At 48.8% G+C, this 20,612-nt stretch overlaps 2 protein-coding genes across 11 annotated transcripts in view; both read left to right on the forward strand.

The window, feature by feature from the left end:
• The window catches only part of GALNS (galactosamine (N-acetyl)-6-sulfatase), a 56,534-nt gene extending 39,883 nt beyond the window's left edge, over window positions 1–16,651 (forward strand). For 3 of the 10 annotated variants that reach the window (XM_075039827.1, XM_075039836.1, XM_075039835.1), the window contains exon 13: window positions 1,917–2,928. In XM_075039827.1, the coding sequence (XP_074895928.1) occupies window positions 1,917–2,157 (241 nt within the window). In that variant the 3' untranslated portion in view covers window positions 2,158–2,928. Of the gene's footprint in view, window positions 1–1,916; window positions 2,929–3,719; window positions 3,838–6,034; window positions 7,216–7,242; window positions 13,449–16,547 lie in introns of those variants that run through there. The other 7 variants (XM_075039829.1, XM_075039830.1, XM_075039831.1 and 4 more) reach the window with 7 other exon arrangements.
• On the forward strand, window positions 16,155–20,284 carry APRT (adenine phosphoribosyltransferase). Its single transcript, XM_075039838.1, has 5 exons — window positions 16,155–16,368; window positions 16,548–16,651; window positions 17,549–17,682; window positions 18,619–18,697; window positions 18,844–20,284. Exons 1-5 carry the CDS (start codon window positions 16,268–16,270, stop codon window positions 18,984–18,986), a joined length of 561 nt encoding a protein of 186 aa, XP_074895939.1. The 5' UTR covers window positions 16,155–16,267; the 3' UTR covers window positions 18,987–20,284.
• Window positions 20,285–20,612: the final 328 nt, after the last annotated feature.

The raw sequence follows: 20,612 nt of genomic DNA on the forward strand, positions 1-20,612 counted from the left end.
TGGAACAGAGAATGTTGCAAACCCTGCCCTTGCAGCCCAGTCCTGCATACGCATTCAGGGAAATGAGGGGACTCCATGTAAGAGTAAGAGAGGTTCCCAGCTCCATTAACAACTCAGACTGATTACCATGAAGTAATTATCCTCATCTTACGTACAGATTAAAGGCACTTTTCTCTTGCAGATTTTCTCTCAAAATGCACTTCTTGCGTAAGGCTGGAGACAGTTTTAACCTCCCTGTATGCAGTCAGTAAATACTTTACAAATCCCTGCGTGGATATTGGATATTGGTGCACATGGTGGAGCAAAACAGGTCTGTCTGAGCAAAACCTGAGCTCACTGGAGTGAGGAATGGGGATCTCCATGGGGCCAAGACAGGAAAACCAACCCTCACTGCCAGCATGGCTTTGTCCCTGTGTGACTCCAGTTGCACGTCAATGCCAGCCCCGGGGCTGGTGCCGTCCTGCAGGCATGGCAGTCCCCTGCTATGCCTGGAGACTTGATACACGTCTGGGTGAGGAAGATAGTTCATGTGTTTGAGGCATCTGAAGACGATCAGTGACGATCTTCCAGTATTGAATGACACCTTACAGCACTCGGGGTCCATCACTGTCGTGTGCTTCAACACAATCGGATATGTTTTAAGCTAGTGTCAACAGGTTTAGCCAGCTTAAGAGCATGTTAAGCCCTACTGAGACAAGGTTTATAGGTTAGCGGTATGACTTGGAGCATAATCTATACATGTTCTTTAGCTTTAGCCAGCTTTGTACTTATGTGAGAAGTGCGAGTCTTTTATATGTGCCAAGCTGTTTCTATCATGCTTTGGGGAAGTCATTCAGCCTGTGCTAAATGCTGAAATAATCTAAAAGTGTAGAAGCTGCAGGGGAGAGCTGTTCAAAAACACCAGGAGCTGAAGTTAGGCCAAGATTTCCTGTCACTGCTGAGCTAGCTGAAAAAACCAGGAGTGTCCTGAACATGGGAATTAAAGCAAGGAGATGATTCAAATGACTCGAGCCATTTTGTTATACTGCAGCATTCATGTGTCTTAGGTTGCTAATGAGCAACAATACCGTGGATAAATGCAGTAGTTAAGATTATAGCAAAAAAGATTTTTTTCACTTCAACAGGACTGGCATATTTGGAGCAAAAAGCAGCAGTCGTGACAACATATTGTTTATCTTTCATCCAGAGCACAGCTGTGTTTTCCACTGGTCTGTCCAGATTATAGCTAATTTGGAATCCTATGTATGAAAAGCCGTTTCGATGGATGAAATTGGGCTATCTCTTTAGCACTTAAATATTTGCAAAGATGCTGTGGAGCTTAATTAGTTAGCAGCAACATTTTATCTTATGGGTCCACTTCCAAAAGAAGATCATAAATGCTGGAGAGATGACACAAGTATGTGACAGAAATAAACACATTAGATAGTTACAAGAGCAGAGTAGGAGGTATTAAATTATTTGATATCTGGAGTATCTGTTAGACTCTAACAACTGATTAAAATATGTATTAATTCATATTAATCCTTAATACAAGGATCTTAATAAAGTGTGATTAGCTTGGGTTTGGAAGAGCTTTCAAATCCTGGCACAATAGGAGCAGTAGGAATCTAAAACACTGAAATACACGTGTCTCCCTAAACAGCATTTCTTCTCCGTTTCTATCACTAGAGTACATAGGCTTTAAAATGTTTCTGGCTGCCCCGTTTCATCCAGTCTCCAGCTCAGATGTCCAACATGCTGTGTGCATCCCTGGTACTTGCCTGCGGTTTTAGGCAGACTCCCTCGGTGCGTTTGTTTCTGCAGCCTTTTCTCTCCATGTGCAGGCTCTCCCGTGTTTGCTGTTCTCTGCGTGTCAACACAGGTTAGCTTTAAACCCTCTCTGCCTCTTTTAAAAATCTGTTTTGATTTTTTTCAAGCGTGCTGCCGGGCTGGCAATCCTGCGTGCTTGAAATGCGACCAGAGGGCTTCCAGATAAAATCTCGCCAAACTGAAAGGCCATTGTGCCACCGGGATGCAACACTGGCTGAGCCAAGTGATTGCTGCCTTGAGTGTCCTCGTCTGGGCGTGAGTCAGAGATGGTCTTTGGCAGCTCCCAAACTTCTGCCCACCCCTCTGTTTTCAGCGGTCTTTGGGGCAGCTGGCTGCTGCGACAGCTAAGGCGGGATGTGTGGGGAGAGGAGCGAGCAAATTTGGGAGCTTCGCAAGAACAGTCTGAATTTCAGGGTGGTCCGTGCAGGTCACACAGCCGGTCCCGGTGATAGCCTCTCCACCAGGATACAGCTAGCTGGGTGTGAGAGCAACAGATTAGTTTGCTCAAGCTTGTCATTTCAAATTCCCTTCCGGTTCTCTATCAGCAAAGCTCAGGCCCATCCCCACAATCAGCTTCTCTCTGGATGGCTGCCGAGATGTGATATTTATAGGGTTTACTGGAAACTGTTGGCACATTACTGGGCTTCAAAATGTGATTGTTTTTCAAAGAAGGAAATTAGCTGGAGTGTGGGGCTGGTGGCCAGCTTGGACTGTAAGCAAAGGGAGCCTGAGGTCAGGACCAAGCTGCATTGTTTCTTTTATCTTCAGAAGCAATTTGCCGCTCTCTGTTTTTTAAGTGACTCTTCATGTGATGGACAAAATGAGATCATTGGGTAGTAATCCTCCATTTTAGAAATACTTGAAGTATTAGTGAAGTACACCCTGAACTACTTAAACAAGTACCTACTGGAGTAATTGGGTGGATAAAAATCTGGTAATTTATAACCCTGTAAGAGGGCTTGGAGCATGACAGATGGGTCTCAGCTTGGAATAATAAAGCTGTAATGGAAGAACGTGGATGGGGCAGAACCCTGGGGTGGATGTTGCGAAATGGAGGAGGTATTCTTGTCTTGGACAAGTCACTTCTATTCTTCTTCATCTTCCTGTTTGCATAATATTAGTTCATCTTACTTGGTGATTGTGAAGTTTTACTAGCCAATGGTCGTGTTTGAAGCCCTTAGCTTGAGAACAGCCTTGAAAAACAGAGTATTGACATTACCTTTGTTTCCCTACAATAAATGGCTCTGAGTGATGCACATGTTACGGAAAAGTACTTGAAAGAGTGGAGGATGTATGCGCAGAGAGCTGGGTGACCTTTTGGGTGACACACCAGAAGGATTGCCTCAGCAAACTTCTTTATGTACTAGCGTGGCTGGCAAGGTGTTTGTCCTGTGTCTAGGAAGTCTCCCTTGACATTCGCTTAAGGCGCAGCTTGAGGAAAACCCCAGAAGCACCCTTCTCTGTACATGCCACCTTTGCCAACAAGATCCCCTTTGGGAATCAACACGAGCTCGCAGCCTATCTGCTTGACTACGAAGCGACACGCTTGGGGCCGCTGGGACTAGCAGTTTGGAAAGCTGAAGCCCCGTACTGAGAGATGATCTGCCAGGAGCCATGTGCTTCTTTGCTGGGGAGGACAAGCCATCTGCCGTCCTTGCTGCCCTAAGCAAAGCATCTCAGACCCGCAGCCCCCAGGCCCGGCCAGGCTGGACTTTCTCAGCCCAGATGCTTCATTGCCCTATGGACCTGTTAGGTCCTATGAGCAGTTAGTGTCGACTGCATGTTTACGTACTCTTCTCCTTCACTATGGCCCAGGAAAAGTCTTCTGACCTAGCTTAGTGATGTGGACACTGTAATGATACCATGTACGAAGCCTCACTAATAACGTCTGTATTTTTTTCATGTCCTAGTTTTCCCAGCGATGAATACCAAAGGGCTATGGAGCGAATATCTGTCGTTGTCCAGCAGCACAAAGCGACCATGGTGCCAGGGGAGCCACAGCTTAACGTCTGTGACAAGGCCGTCATGGTGAGTGGTTAAACCATAAATACATCTGAGAATCCTTAGCTTAAAATATATTTTGTAAAGGCTTTATAAAATGCCACATGATGCTGGGAAGGGATGGAGAAGAGATGCATGCTCAGTTGTTTGAAGGGCTGTCTGGCAGTTCCATGGAGGAGAGGGATGTTTGTTACCTGTGGAACGCAGCAGTATAGGAAGGCTCATACAGAGTGGGGTTAGGTCTGGAAGGTCTACCAACATGCTGTGATAAACTGTGGCTTCCTTCCTTAGAGATATGGCACTATCTACAGCTGTAGGGCCTTCTTCTCCTTTCTAATCCCCTTCTGCAAATCTCAAAAGTCCTCTGTGTTTTGAGTGGTGGGACTGGGACAGTGGCTCTTTTTCAGTGATGTGTGTGAGTATCTTTGGTCTTGCTTGGTCTCCTCCAATTCTATCTGTGCCTGACTTTTCCAAAGTCTTTATGGCTTGAAACATGACAAACATTTACAATTCTGTTTTCTGCTTCAAATTGTATGTTGGGAAGTTACAGTTTGGCTTTCCTGTCAAATGCTGCTTGGTTTGTTGAGAAACTGCATGGTTTGTAGGAGGTAAAGTTGTCAGATGACAAGAGTGTGTGGAGTCTAAGGGGATGTGCCTGTAGACTGACACAAAATAGTAATAGGCAAAATCTTTCTGACGCTGAAATAATCTTCTGAAACAAACAGTCAGTACCTGCTGCTTAGGGTCTGGCTCCAGACAGACAGAAAAGTATAAAATATGGAGCTGTGTCTCCTTAGTGAGAAGGCAAAGATCTTTTTTAGCTTTGTCACATCTTTTTATTTTTGGATGTTAAGTAGGAAAAAGATTTGAAGGACCATTGTTTCTGTGTTGTTTTCTTTCATTATTCAACTTTTCCCTTAATAAACACTATTCTGTGCTCCTCTGGGACCTTTTGGGTTCAGGCACTCTCCCCAGTGTCTGGCTGCTGCCAGAGACCTTCACTGGAAAGGCATTTCTTCTGTGCTAACTCCAACTCCTAAACTGGTTCATAAAGTGTAGGCATACTCCGCTGTTCTGCAGCTACCCTGGGGCAGTGTGTTTAGGTGCTGTGAAAACATCTGGTATCCCTGTTTGTCAACAAACAGTGTCTTTGGATTGCATAATGGAAAAAGTGCTGCACTGGAGGTCCCATACTTGGTCCTGTAACCCAGCCCTCTCTTTGGGGCTACTGAGAGTCAGTCTTCTCCCCGAGCATGCCTTGTTCTATCTCAGTTGGGTAGAAGTTTTGCAGACCATGGGCTGCCACTTCTGCTTTGGCTATGGCAGTGTCCAGGGCTTGGCCAAACCCAGTTATGCCTGCCTAGTCTATAAGCAGAGAGAGCTAATGACTGCTCCAATGCTTGGCCGAGCTCAAACCAGATCATTCAGGCTCTCTGAGGCAGAAAGTCCTCCTTGGCGGGCTGGGAGGTAATCTAATCCCAGGAGAAATGTTCAAATCCCAGCAGGAAATATTATGAGTTTTCCATTCTATTCTATGTAAACTCCTACATAGAGTAGCTAATAGTAGCTTCCTATATAGGCTAATTACACGGTCACGAAACTGAAATAAACAGGCACCGAATTATTGCCTTTTGAGGCCAGAAATGAAGATACCCAAATCTTTTTGGAGTGATAGTATTGCTGGGGTTGATTGGGCCCTAGATCTGTCTTTGGGGGATGCTGGGAGAATCACCTACTAATACTATGCCCAACACTTTCTAAATTCTGTCACCCATTTATTTGACATGGATATTTGATATCCTTTCTGGGACAGAGAAGAATTGTCTTTACTTATCCATGAGCAAAGCAGATGGATCATTTTGTAGCTACTGCAGTCTTGGGATTGATGTAAGCGTAGCAGCAGCAGCCCTCCTGAGCAGGAGAAGTGTTTGCTGGCCCATCTGTGGTGTATCCCACCAGCAGTGTAGACGAAGCTCCTGCGGAGCCAGTTCTGCTGTGTTTTCCTCCTGTGGAAGTGTAGGAGAGATTGCTCCATGGAGTGGAGCCGTGCTGGCTTGACTGCGTGTTTGACCTGCAGCACACATGGTGTCCTCAGGGCTCTCTGCACTTCCAGCACGGATCCAGGAAAGCCAACTTGGATTTCGGGACTGAAGCAGATACGATGTGGTTTTTTCAAAAGAACAAACATTTCATTTGTTTCTTTGGATCTCTATTGCTTCTACAGAGTGGTCAGGCGTCTGAAATTTCCAGCGGTGGTTGTGCATTTTAAAATTGAGAAACGGATTTAGAAAACAGCGTTAATTGTTCTTAAACCGTCTGGAGCCCTTCGTGCAGTGAGGTGCCTTCCGCCAAAGCTCCCCTCCATGGTCTGCTCCTTCTGCAGGGATAGCTGGTGTCTCACTGCCATCTGTTGTCAGCTGGATGGAATAGAAACCTGCTCTGGTATTTTCTCCGGGCTTAAGCTTTTCTTTTACTCTGTAGGAATTTAATTCCAAGAAAATGTAAATGACTTGAAGGATAAAAATAAATAAAATGAAAGGCAATCGGTCAGAGCTGAACTAACCTTTAATAGGCGACAGCAGGAATCTCCCATGGATGGATAGACCTTGAGAGAGGGAGGGACAGAGAATGAAGGCAAAAGATTTCTGAAGGCAGAATGGGAATTGTAACCTGCCATTCACATTACCACAGTCCCAAATTTTAAATGGCAAAGCCCCATGAAACTGAAAAAGTTTTTGTCCAAATTCCTTCCTCCGTTAATCCCTTTGGAAGCTGAGGTTTGCAGTGGGCTTCCTTGCTGACGTCGTTTTCTCTGTTGTACGTGTGCTGGGGAAAGGTAGTTCGAGAAACATGGAAACAAGGTACACAAATAGTTTTGGTCTGCATGCACTGGAGTAGTTGTCTCATAAATGCCTCCTACTCCATCTGTTCATGAATTCATCCGTCAAAATGCTCATTAAAATACAGGCATTCTTATCTCTCTCACACCCTTGGCCTTCTGTTGCTTTTTGCTTGTCTCCACAAGAAAATGCATAGATATCTTAATGCTAAGAACAAGAACTCGTTTGTGGATCCCAGGAAAATTGGGGGTTTCACCTCATGGTCTGCTTGCTCCACGCTACTACAGGAAAGAGAGGAAGGTCACCAGAGTCCCAGCAGACTGCATTTGTACAGGAGAGACCACTGTATCCCAGAAGAGGGAATCATCTGCTGCAGAAGGATTTGTAGTCTTTCCTAAAGCTTTTTTTGAATAGTGTTTGGAGTTGGGAAGTTGATGAGCCCAGGAGCATCAGCTGTAAGAGGAGTTTCATTTTTTCAAGCAGGACATAAGAGCGTCTTTGTGAGAACCAAAAAGGGTTGGTTAGGGTACAGGGCTTAGCAGATACTTGGTATGAATCATCTTTCTGTATACTTTTTGTTTGTTTTTAACAGAATTGGTCTCCTCCAGGCTGTGAGAAGCTAGGGAAGTGCCTGAAACCGCCCAAGTCTGATCCTAAGAAGTGTTTTTGGCCTCATTGATCTTCTCTGCAGCCCTCAAGAGCTACACAGAAAAGCTATAACCAGCTGGACATACAGTTTACAAAGCATGTCTTTTCACGTTGGCACTCCTGTTTACACAGGAAGGGTGTGATGTATGTATGATATCATCATTTGCTCTTCCAAAAGGGCCAGTGTTTATATTGCTAGTGCTCAGGGTTTAGCCTGTACTCTTGTGTTGTTCTGGTTGTTTCCGTAAATGGTAACTTTTCAGTGAAGACTGTTTCAACTGTAAAAGCTCTCTGGACAGCCACAACTCTGCCATCACCTCAGAAATGCCATGGATGCACCTTTCCTCTTGCTTCTTCCACCCAACCTGCTCTCTCAAATCATTTTTCGTTTGGATGCCCCTACAGCAGCCATGAGGGACTGTTCAGGAAACTTAAAACTGCCCGAAAACCCTGCCCAAACTGCCCTTGTTTTGTTTGCCTGTAACTTGTTGGTTTAACATTTGATTTCCATTGTGAACTCTGGACACCAACTTGTTTTTCCTTTCTCTCTAAACTTGTGAGTACTGGGTGCAGCCGTACAGCCCAGACTGCTGCTGTGCATCGCTGGGTGCAAACAACTGCTCCCTCCCGTTCCCGACTAAGGGGTTGGCTCCAGGGAGAACACCCTGCCTGCCTTCCATCTGTAGCTGCAAACATTCCCTAGGTAACGGTATAAAGAAATTTGAAGATGGTGTTCATGTAAGTATTGCCTTATTGATGGTGGGCAGGATGTTCTTGTGGAGCTGGGGGTCAGTTGTTCATTTCAGGGGTTTTCTTTGTTTCCAAAAATTTGGGTCCAAATATGGTTTAAGTCACGCTTCTAGTCTCATGATCTGGGTCCAGCCAACTGCAGGCTCAGAAATGCCCATTTACATCAGATGTTAACTCTTGACCCTGTTTCCAGTGTACGCTCTCTGAGGAATTCTCCTTGTGCAAACTTTCCACAGCCTGGGTGTAGCACTTCTCTAAACAGAGTTCATGGTAAATGCTGGTCCTTTGCACAAATTCCACATTGCAGATTTCTCATCTGCTTTTGAGCCTGTTTCACACCCTTCGCTATTGCTAATTAAACGTGTCTCGAACAAAACTGCACAAGGTTACTCTGGGGCTTCGGGGGAGTAGTTAGAAGCAACCTTGAACATGCTGTTTGCACCACTGACAGCTCCACTTCCACCCCTCTAGTGTTTTGCACAATATACATGCCCTCTCCGTATGGCGTTGTGCTGCCTTGGGAAAAATTGAGGTGCTCTGTACCTGTAAACAACCCTACTTGCTTCCCAAGCAAAGCTTGGAGCTGGCTTGAGATGGGTTGAGAGCTCTGCTTTTCTGGGAACTGCTGTGCTACTGCCTGCTACGGGCTTCTGAGCTGCTTGTTCTTACCCTCCCTGTAATCCCAAATGCTCTCATTCTCTCCGTTCCCATGGTTTATGCTACCTGTAATCCCCTCCACAGTATTTCCTACTGTATATCTCATGAAGCTGGATAATCCTATAAGATTGTAATAAGAACAGCACTTGAGTCGGCTCTTACTGTTCCACCTATCAGAAATCACAGCCAACATTTCATCAGCTGGCAGAGCCTCTGAATCTCTGTGCATCTACAAATGGCATTTGTTTATAGTCCAAATTTCTTAATTGCCTTATGATGTTCCCAGTTGTCCTTCAAGTGTATCAAGGCATTTCCAGTTCATCCATAACGTTTTTCCTTGTTTTGACATAGTGCGGATAGCTCAAGTCTTGGGAGATTCTGATAAGCCTATTCTTCAGTGATGCTGTATGAGAAGGACTAGTAGGATGACTTGCAGCAGTCGTGTGCATCTGGCAGCACAGCAGACCAGACAAACCCAGTAACTTCCCATTTTCTGGGGGCTGTCCACATCTGCTGTAGCGCTTTAGCGCTTGTGTCACCCCAAAGTGTTCAGGACCCTGCAGTTCATTATTATCAGCAGATGAAGGTACCACCAGAGGAGGGAGTCTGTCACTGCAACTCCCTGAAAATCCCTGTCAGCCCTCAAATAGTTATGAACGTATCTGCTGCAATTGTAACAGTGCTTTGTCTTCCTACGTGCTGCTTATTAAGAGATTGCATCACAGGATCGCAGCTCACCGTCTGAGCACTAGCCCAGACATGTTTCTCAGTTCTTAGCATTTGCAGTATGCACATCGTGAGCGTACTGGGTGCCTGCTACCCTGCGTCCCCTACCTGTCTGGCTGCCACTTTGTTCTTTACTCTTTCACAGCTTGCAGTTTTGAAGATACTGCTTTTCCCCTGCCTGTGTAACTTGCTTGGACAAGCCATCCTGTTCTCAGCATGCACGGTGTTTGTCTGGTTACCCAGCACACAAAGTCCTCATTCCTCATTGAAATAACCTCTCCGTGCATAGATACTGGATGTAAACTTTGCACTAGAAAGCTGGCTGCTATAAGTGAATTGACTTGACATCTGTTTATTATTTGCTTCATGTCCATTTATTGTAAAAGATCAAAGCTTAATGTGAAGAAGCTACTGCTCTAAATTTAAATAAGAATAGTAGTTGTACAGCTGGATAGCTAGGAAGAATTTTAAATCAATGCCTTTCCCAAAGATGTACAGGTTTTAAAGTTGCGAGATGAAGAAATAATGAAGAAAAAATAAACTATCAGAAATGCATTATATGATTTGTCTGTGCGCACCTGTAAAACAACTAAATAACACCTTGCTTTGGGACAGTCTCACAGATACGCCTTCCAGATCATGGGACTGGCTTGGGTTAAAAATAGCTTGTTTTGTTTTCCCTGTATTATTTTTAACGTGGATCAATTTCCCAGCCCACGCAGCTGCCCAAGTACAATTCAGAGGCTGGTGTGGGGACCAGGGGCATACGTGGCCTGAGGCTGCATCCACCAGCACAGCCGCAGGGATGTGTGGGGCAGCTCAAAAACACCGATACGCGCCATGGATCACAAAGCAGCCACCATGCATTGCCACGTCTGCCCTTAATCATTATCTGGAGCCTCTGATCTGAAGTTGGTCTGTGTGATAGTTGCCCAGTTCTGGGAACTGCCCGTACTGGGGCAGGTGTTGGCTTTGCAGGAGCTGCCTGTGGGACCTGCCTGGGGTTGTGTGTGCAACAGAGGAGTGGGTCTGGTGGGGTTTACTGGCCGCCAGTGAGGGACCTGCAGCAGTGAAACGGGCTTGTTGGTAGCTTCTTTTCTCAAGCTGCAAGACATAAGAGCTAAAGGAAAGATGATGTCTTTCTAAGACTGCTTCTATGTGATGTTCCTTTCTTTATATTTAAATACATCTGCTAAATGCTAAAAGCTTAATATCTGCTTGGGCTAAGAGTCCGAGGAATTTCTTTCTTGCCTTTAATTTCCAATTAGCTGAGCCTCTCGAGTCCCCCTGCTCTGCCCCTGAGGCTGTGTTATCATCCAACCCTCCATGCAGAGAAGCTTCTGAAATTGATGTAGCTAATAATCGTGGAAAAAGTCCTACTGCATTTACAGTCTACGGCTGCAAAAATGGAGCCTTGATTTAAAATCCTGCAGCGACAAATGGATTATTTCGGTGGCAAATTAGTCTCTGAGGACCAACAATTTGGGGATCTGAACACTGGAATTGGAAACCAGAAGATCAATTCCAAACACTTAGAGCCAAGGTTAATGCCCTGCAAACTGTATTGAGTGCAATGATGGAAGATAACATGCCTCTGCATTTTAAATGGCAAGCCGAGGAACACAGTATAAAATGTGAAAATGGGCACGTTTGGAACAGAATGAGAGCGAGCAATACCCGCGTATTTGCTAATAAAACGTTATGTGGTGTCTGGGGACTGAGTTTTCAGGCGAGTGGTGAGGATGACAGTGGGCTTTTACTAAAGGAACGGAAACTAATATCGCCGAGAAGGAGCCTGTTGAACTTGGGACACTTGCTGCCACGTGGAAGCTGGCAGTTCTCGGTACCTGCTGAGTCGAGCCTTTCCCGAACGTGGTGGACAGCTTCCAGAAGCCTCCTGGTTTCACATAAAGCGAAGCAGACAAGATGAGGATCTCCCGAAGGTGGGTGAATACTCTTTATTCCAGCGAGGACATTCTTGCAGTCACCATGCAAAATAATTTCATCAGCTGAAGAAAGACCTTTTGAAGGTGAGAATGGTTTGAATTGGGGCTTTGGGGGGAAGGCAGTACTGGGAGGCAGTTTATTGTCTGCAGAGTTGCCAGCAGCCTCTTCAGCACAGCTAGATGAGAAATCTCTCCCCAGGGATCTTGCTGTTGTCCTCACCACTGGGAAACTTTACAAACTACATGCACTCTCCAAGAGTTACTCTTGAGTGCTTGTTCAGTATCCAAATAACTGTTCTGCAGTTAAAGTGGCTTGTTTTCCATTTTTCTTCACAGTTACAATACTTGGAAATAGACTTTTGCTTTTGTTTTCTGGTAGTATTTGATGTGAGTTTTTCATATGTTATCAGAAAGCAACACGGCAGTGCCTCTTGAATTAAACTGTTAGTTTTTAAAAACAGTTGTAAGGGAAGAACTGAAATCCCATTTTAGGTTCTTTCTTCCTTTGGAAAATAGCTATTTTAAACACCGAGAAAAGAGTCCATTTGCCTGTTTTCTTTATATCCCCTTCCACCGTTTATAGTTTTGTTGTTGCTCGAAGTCTAGTTCGGATTATATAAATCCTAAATAAAGGTGGATCCCTAGCCAAAAGGCTGTTGTCTTTTAGGAGTGAAAAAAAACCTCTGCCATCCAACTTCGAGAGAGAGCCAATCTGGCAGCTCTCTACACCTTTGTCCCTCCTGAAGTCACTTAATACCCTTCTGGGCGATACGTAGGTTGGTAGCACGATTCCCATCTGAAAGGGATAGGGGCTGAAAAACCCGCCAGCCCCTTCGCCAGCAGTGAGGAATGCGTGCCAAATCCATTAGTTCTGGATCGGGCTCAAAATCCCCTCCCGGCTCGGCCAAGCTGGCCAGAGGAGAGAAAGAGAGAGGGGGTTTGTGTCTTCTCCAAGGGCCTGATCCAACCTGCTGCAGCAGGCAGGAGGTGCTGGGTTCGGCTCCGTGCAAACAAGGATGCTGTGGAAGGGCAGAGCTGGTTCACCGTGCTTTCGCCTCTTTTAGGGGGGACAACGCTAGCTCGTTATTCAGTACGGATGCTTCGGTCCCGAGCCCAGGGAGCTGGCCGGGGAACTGCATTCTTCTGCTGTTGAAATAAGATATTTCAAATTTGTTTTTTTAAAAAAATGGTTTTAAAGTGCATGCGTTTCTAAAGCCGAAATTGAAACGAAATGTTCCAGCAGATTTGAAAGGAAATTTTAGTTCTCATTTCCCCTTGTGGGGTGTGTTGAAATTTTGGGCATTTTGTTCCACTTCACACTGAAGTTTTAAACTCCTTAACGGAACAGAAACTTCCATGCTTGGCACAGCTCTTCTAATTGCCTGCTTAAGCTGATTAGAGTTAGCTCTCAAGCTTTTATACCCCCAGTTTCTATGTTCACCGGCTAATAACGTCTCTCCTATCAGGATCTCAAAGCACTTTTAAATCACTGATCACCTCTGTGTCCAAAAGAGAGGCAAAGCCGGTGTCCCCCTGCTACAGTACAGGCGGTAGTTCCTCTGCCAGGCACAGAACAACCCTAAACCTCTCCGAGCTGCAAGCGGATGTTGAGACACCTCCCCAGCGATATTCCAGAGCCGAAGTCCTTTGACATCACATTTGGAAATTGGTCCTAGGAAAGTTCTTTTCCGATGGAAATTGCAGCAGGAGTCAGCACTGTTGTTTGAAAGATTGAACAATTACAGGGAAAGTTAATTTACTTTGGACGTTAAAAACCAGTCTGTGCTGGTAGGTGCAATTCATATCCTTTGAAAGGGAGGATTAGTGAGGTGAAGTTCTGACAGAGATTTGAGAAATGTTGTTTTTAAACCTGAGCTGGCATGTGGCATTATTTCTGGCAGCTGAATCATTGGAAGTCCAATTTGGTATAACCTTTATGTTTTTCCTGGCAGAACTGATGGTGTTTGAGAGGCCTGATCCTGCATCAGAGGAGGAAAGATCCCCCCAGCTGCTTCTTCACCCGGCTGCTGGACGCGAAGGGACCGGTGGGAGCCCTCGGCAGTTCGTCCTGGTGAGAGCTGCTGGTTTGCCCGGGGTCGATTGGCATGAGGGCCCTGGGAACCTTGCTTAGCCTGAAGAAAAATGTGGTGGTGTCTTCTGCTAGTAACGGTGGTGATTGTGTAGGAGGGTCACAAACAAGAAAAGTGCGATGAAGACCCCAGCTTACGGCTCCTCCATTAGTGAGAGGCAGAAGGCAGGGTTGCCTGGTGTTTGCATTGCAGGCAAAAGAGCCCTTTCCCAGATCCTGCTTATTTCCATGGGTAGGCAGATAAATTCCATCACTTCCATCCGCCAGGAAGAAGAGGAGTTGCTGGAATAGCTCATTGTCCGGTATCGTGGTTGGTAAGGTTACAAGAGAAACCCTTCCAGCTCATCCGAGGGAGTGAGGGTGTTGCAAAGCTGCCGTTCCAGTGGAAGGCTACGTGCTTCGTCCGTGTTTGCTTCACTGAAACAGCTGCTAGAGAGGATTTTTCTGGTGCCAAAGAGATAATCTGACTTCAGGGAAAATCTTAGTCTGTAAGGGAATGGTTGTGGAAGGAGGCACGCTGACCTCCTGTGCAGGCTGTCTCTGGCAATAGAGAGCTTAACAAGAAAGGGAGCAACCTTTGCACTGGCCTTCAGCTTGTCTCTCTTTGCACATCAGGCAGACATCCATTAAGCAGGTGTCTTTTGCTGTCTATAGAAGAATTAGGAAGAAAATAGAGCAGTGGAGGATTCGGTGTACAGCAAATAATTCCTGAGGGTTTGCACCAAATACTGGCAACTGTGTAACAGCACAGGACGTGTCGGATACTGGGATGCGGGCAGAATCGGGTGTCTCGCGAGCCGTGCTGTGCATATGAGCCCATCACGGCTAAGTTGGAGGGGAGACCAGCTTCCCCTCCTGTCGGCTGCTCCTCCTGTGCGAGAGGCACCTCTCGTAGCAGGGGAGGACCCCCAGGCCTGTTGGGAGTGACTGGTCCAGCAAGAGTAGGAGAAAGCAGCTCTGCGTTCGTTACCAGGCTGCTGCAGCCCTCGGCACTCAACCCACGGGTTCCACAGCAAATCACCGCAAAATACCTGGATAGCTGCTGGCACGTCGTCGCACGCCTCGAAGACCGGTCCTAACAGCTGTCCGGAGGGTGCGAAGCTGAAACCGTTCCCATCACAGCTATCGGCAGCAAGCACTGAGCTCGGCCAGGGGTGTTGTTGCACGCTAGAACTGCCTTTGCTTCCTGCGGCGGGTTGTACCCAGATGCATTTGGACCAGATCCAAGTCGTATTTGCTAATGTAAGAGGAGATCTGTACTCATTCAGCAGTACGCCTCCTGCCCGCAATGGGTTTTGTATGGGCAAACGGATATTCACCCATCGGGCGATGGGAGATAGGAGCTGTGCGAGAGTGCCTTGACCTGCCGTACGAATGAGTGACACCAATAGCTGCTGAGCTGTTAGTCCAGGACCGAGGGCACTCAGACCGGCTGTGTTATCATCCCCCATGAGTGTAATCCAAACCAACGGTTTTAACAAACAAAATGCGATTTCAGGGGTTCATAAGAGGTGACGAGGGACAGAAAAGTAGGAAATAGTTTAGTCCTAACAAGCTTGCTACCTATGCGAGGTGCAGGCCAGGGGTCAAGGGGGGTGAAAGTGTAACCCCTGGGCATGGGACCCCTTTCCCAAGCTGGCTGGGGCAAGGCAGGGTCCCAGGGCTTCATACAGTGGGAGAAATACGGCTCCACACGCTGCAGGTAACAGAACACTCTTCAGAGGGGAAACTGGGGCTCCATACACTGGGGTACCGGGGCTCCACACAGCGGGGTCACCCAGGCTCTCTGCAGCAGGGTTCAGAGCACTGTGCACCGAGGTACCGGGGTGCTGTGTGCTGGGATACATGGGCTCCCTGCACCAGGATGCCAGAGCTCCGTGCTCTGGGGTAGCAGGGCTTCGTGCACCGGGGGGGATTGGGGCTCTGTGCCCCAGGGGGCCAGAGTTCCATGCACTGGGGGAAACTGGGGCTCTGTGCACTGGGGGATCGGGGCTCCATGCACTGGAGGGGACTGGGGCTCTGTGTACTGGGGGATCGGGGCTCTGTGCCTCGGGGTACCAGAGCTCCATGCACTGGGGGAAACTGAGGCTCCGTGCACTGGGGGATCGGGGCTCCATGCACTGGGGTGGACTGGGGCTCTGCGTGCTATGGGATCAGGGCTCTGCCCTGGAGTATCAGAGATCCATGCACTAGGGGGATCGGGGCTCTGTGTACTGGGGGATCGGAGCTCCATGCACTGGGGGGACTGGGGCTCTTGTGTCCCAGGGTACCAGAGCTCCATGCACTGGGGGGACTGGGGCTCTGTACCCAAGGGTACCAGAGCTCTATGCACTGGGGGAAACTGGGGCTCTGTACCCAAGGGTACCAGAGCTCTATGCACTGGGGGAAACTGGGGCTCTGTACCCAAGGGTACCAGAGCTCTATGCACTGGGGGAAACTGGGGCTCTGTGCACTGGGGGATTGGGGCTCTGTGCCCCAGGGTACCAGAGCTCCACGCACTGGGGGGATCGGGGCTCTGTGTACTGGGGGCTCGGAGCTCCATGCACTGGGGTGGACTGGGGCTCTGTGCCCCGGGGTACCAGAGCTCCGTGCACTGGGGGAAACTGGGGCTCTGTGCCCTGGGGGATCGGGGCTCTGTGCCCCGGGGTCCCAGAGCTCCACGCACCGGGGCTCGGGTCCCCGCAGCCCGAAGCCCCAGAGCTCCCCCCCCGCCCCGCGGTACCGTGGCTCCGTGCGGCCGTTGCCGCCGGCCTGGAGCCGCCCTCGCCCCGCCTCGCCCGGCCGTGCGCGGCGCTGCCGGGATGCGCAAAGCCGGGGCCGCCATGACCCAGGAACGGCTGCGGCTCGTCCGCCAGCGGTTGCGCTCCTTCCCGGATTTCCCGGTGCCCGGCGTGGTTTTCCGGTACGGACCGGGATGGGGCCGGGACGGGGATGGAGCGGAGACCGGGGGGGGGGACGGGGGGGTTTGCTGCCACCACCACCCCCCCCCCGCTCCCCATCCTTCCCCTTGCCTGCTCCGGGCAGAACCCGCTTCCCCTGGGCTTAGAAGCAAGGTGCTAACTGTTCTCCCTCTCTTTGCAGCGATATCAGCCCTTTGCTGAAGGATCCCGCAGCTTTCAGGGCTTTGCTCGATCTTCTGGAAGATCATCTGAGGGCGTCTTTCCCCCAAATCGACTTTATCGCAGGTGAGTGTTGGTTGAAAGGTCTCTGAGCGCAGAGCACCGTGTGTGTCCTCAGGATGCCCGGGCAGGAGACGTGGGGAGACTCCTCTGCTAATGGGGCAGCAAACCCTGTACCCCTTGGTCACTGTAATCGCTCGAATATTGGCCAACGGCGGGACAGGTTATACCCTTAACCTACTCCTGTAGTTTCCCAAAAAACTGGGTTTGGATCTGGCAAGCACCACCTGACGACACTTCGGTGCCAATTTCGTAATTCATCGCTTTCATCGTTAAAAAACGAGTCGGGGAGTACAGAAAGCCTGCCGTGCGGGTAAGGTCTCGTGCGGTCCCCACGGCAGGCAGACCCTGTTCCAGCACGTTTTCCTTCTCAAGGGGCCTTTTCAAGCCAAGAGAAACAGCGTTTGTGGCGATAACGTGTCGCAGCACACCTATGAAAGAGGCTGAGAATGAAAGTGCTTAGGAAGGCAGTGCTTGGGCTGGACGATAGCCCAAAGGTCAAGGAGTCTAGACCAAACCCGGTCCAAGCGCCTCATGATAACTGAAGTCTGTCCCCCAGCGGTACAAAGTCCCTGGTTGTGTGGCCAAACTGATAGCGGGGCTTTGCTGAGCTTATCTCTTAAGAACAAGAGCTAGAGGGGAGGCAAAACGGGCAGATGGGGGGATCGATGCGGTGCCCCGAAGCCCGTCAGCAGCACATCTTGGTGAGCACAGGCAGCGGAGGAGTGTGGTGTGTGTTTTCAACCCACAGAAATGATTATAAGAGCAAATTGCTTCCAGAGACACACACCACACTCCCCCCCCCCCCCCCCAAACACAGGAGGATAGACCTGGGGTATTGTGCAAAGATACCCCCAGTCGAATGGCTCTTTCTGAGTATTCGTGCTGCTCTGTTCCCCCCAGGCCTGGACTCCCGTGGCTTCCTCATAGGTCCCTCTCTGGCTCAGAGACTGGGGATCGGCTTCGTGCTGGTACGGAAAAAGGGGAAGCTTCCCGGTCCGACCGAGTCTGTCTCCTATGACCTTGAGTATGGCAAGGTAATGCCCAGGGAGGAGAAGAGGGTTTCCAGCCTTCTTGATGCAGGGCTGGGGGGTTTCAGTGAGGAGACGGGGTGATAAAACCAGCGGAGGGGTCCCCAACCTGGGTTTCACAGCCAGTGCTGATGCCACGGGCAGTCTGGCATCGCACAAGCTTCAGAAGCAGCACTAAGCTTCGCCGTGCCCCGGCATGGCGGCTCCCTCCCCAAGCCACAGACATGCGGTTTGTGTTGGCGATCTGCGCTGTGATTTTTGGCGGGGGGGGGGGGAATGATAAGACTTGGCGCTAAATTGCTTTCTTTGGCTTGAATTCAGGGGCATGGACATGGAGTGTGTTTCCCACTCTTTCAGTAAGTGCTATAAGTAAATGCCTTTATTGCACAGCTTCAAAACACAAGCACTTGCCTCGTAACACCGCAGCCTCTCTGATTAAAGAGCAGAGGTATAAGCCTAATAACATGCTACCGCTGGTAACTAACAGCAGCCAGGGACTGGCAGCAGAAACACCAAACCTAGGCATTATTTATGAGGATTGTTTGGGCCAACCCTTGCGTGAGACAAGTTCATCTGACACAGGACGTGCCTGTGACAGTTTGGATCAGGCTTGGAGGTGCTGTCAAGGCAGAGCGCTCCAGCCCAGTGCATTACAGGAGATTTTCCTCACTGGAGAACTGCTTTGGGATATGGTTTCACAGTGGGACCATAACTCACTTGATGAATGTTCAGGATCCTGATGTGCCAGAGGGTTGGCCCAGCAATCACCTAACCCACTATATATTTCCATGGCACTCCCCTATAGCTGGAGTATGTGGTTTTGGGGGGTTTTAGGTGCTGAGTGTTAAGGTTGGTCTCGCTGAAGACTTGTCTGCATTCCACCATGTGAAGTGTTTCTCTGTAAGACAAGACTGAAATGAAGCTACTCTTTCCACCCTGCAGGCTGAACTTGAAATCCAGAGTGATGCTGTGGAACCGGGACAAAAAGTAGTTATTGTAGATGACTTGCTTGCAACTGGAGGTGAGAGAAGCAGATGGCGTTAGAGCATGTGTAACCCACGTATGCATGCGTTGGTAGCAGCAGGCGGCACAGCTGTAGGGTTTGAAGCTTACCTTGGCACTGCTCCTCGAGTGACAATGTTTCTGCTCAACCTCTGTGTCCTGCAGGTACCATGCGTGCAGCCTGTGAGCTGATGAAGAGGCTGAAGGCTGAAGTCCTGGAGTGCCTGGTGGTCATAGAGTTAAAATTCCTGAAAGGGTCAGAAAAGCTCAAATCCATCCCTTTCTACTCTCTGCTGCAGTATGACTGAGGAGGAGGAGGGAGAAGGAAATGCACGCCCTGAGCTGTGCACAAGTTTGGGGCTTTATTCAGTGACTCTTGTTGTCACAGGGGGGTGGGCAGGGGCGGGGAATCTAAAATTTTGATCCTGGCCAGATGCTATACAATCGTAAGTCCTATTTATTTTCCAAGCCACAGATTAAGGTGTGTTGAGTGTAAGGATCCTTTTTGGAGTTCATCCTTTTGGGAAGAAAGAACAGCCGGATTGGTTTGGGGGATGGAGACCAAGATGCAGCTTCACTGAGTATTTTTCTTTTAGGAGACCAAAGTGAAAATACTGCTGCTGAGGCAGGAGAGGTCTGATAGCTTAGTGGGCCCAGCATTCCCTTTCGGTTGAGCTGTGCCCAGTCAGCCTCCCAGGAACCCATTAGCAGTTTGCCAAAGAAACATGGAAGATGAGCAAAAAGTGATTATTCATCTAAGGGATAAATCCCTCTGTATTTGACGTCAGAGGATGGTCGGGTTGCTCTCTGCTGTTGCTCAAACCAGAACAGGTTGCTCTTACAATAAGGTAGTGCTTGTTAAGGAGAATTAAGTGCCTGCCCAGCCCTGTATCCTGAAATCAGGAGGCAGCCACTGCCAATGCAATGGAGGTTGCTGGTCTAGATGAGCTCGAGCACCATGTCAGCTTGCAGCTTGGCTCGTGGTCTCCTTCCCTTGAGACTGCGAGAGGCTGAAGGTCTCTGTTGTAGGAAGCCGTCTGCCTTCCCTTGGTGCAGGGTAGTTCTTAGCAGTGGACTTTAGAAAACTAGGAGCAATCTACATCACGAGAAGTAGTACACAGCTGGGCAACAGGCAGTGAGGAAGGGGGCCCATGCACATGCTCAGGGCTGTTTACCTGCCTTCTCTCCAGCAGCACTAGCACCTACCAAAGCCTGCAGTCCAGCCACAGCTGGCAGCTTTTGTTTAGCACAAATTCCCCACTTACTGCAATGTGACTCCTCCCTGCTGTGTTCTTGGGGCATCAGGACGTTGAAAGGACAATGCCAGTTTGGAGCCCATTCTTCTTGGTATGTTTGGTGTCAGATAAGGCCACAAGAAAGAAAGAAAAGGTGTTAAGGCTTGCAGCCGAGCTCTGGCAGTCTCACTCAGGTTGTGTGATGGATGACGTGGGCTTTGGAGATGCTCCCTATAGCATGGTTCAGTTTGGTCACAGGAGCAGCTAAAACCTCATGTGCCAAAACTTTCACATGCCTGCAAACATTAGGGACTGTGTCCCTGGCGTAGCAGGGGCTAAACTCACTGGTAAAATAAATGTTGACTTACTTTTATTTTTTCTAAACTGTCTCAGAGCTGTTCTTGCAGTAGCTGAAGCCATTAATTACCCTTGTGAGTTCTTCCTCCAAACCCAGGCTGTCAGTGGAGAGCAAGGCTGTGGCATGAGCTCCCCTTGTCATCCCAAATGCTTGGAAGGAATCGCTTGCCAGGACTGAGCAATTCAGGTATCTTTTCTTTGTGCCTGGCACCAACCTCTAGCTGGGGAGAGTTACTCAGGCTGGTCCTGCTGGATTGCAGTAGAAATGCCCAGTGCTGGTGGGAGCATCGATCAAGCCCCCACAGCTCAGCTCACCTTCCCCAGCCAGCGCGTAGGGATGCC

The sequence above is a fragment of the Buteo buteo genome, chromosome 11 (genome assembly GCF_964188355.1).
Source record: "Buteo buteo chromosome 11, bButBut1.hap1.1, whole genome shotgun sequence".
NCBI classification, from domain to species: Eukaryota; Metazoa; Chordata; class Aves; order Accipitriformes; family Accipitridae; genus Buteo; species Buteo buteo.

Bases quoted from the DNA above. Each gene is read 5' to 3' on its own strand.
- APRT (XM_075039838.1), top strand. From the start codon at position 16,268: ATGCGCAAAGCCGGGGCCGCCATGACCCAGGAACGGCTGCGGCTCGTC. The intron at 16,369-16,547 runs GTACGGACCGGG...CTCTCTTTGCAG, and splicing joins GTGCCCGGCGTGGTTTTCCG to CGATATCAGCCCTTTGCTGA. The intron at 16,652-17,548 runs GTGAGTGTTGGT...TGTTCCCCCCAG, and splicing joins CCAAATCGACTTTATCGCAG to GCCTGGACTCCCGTGGCTTC.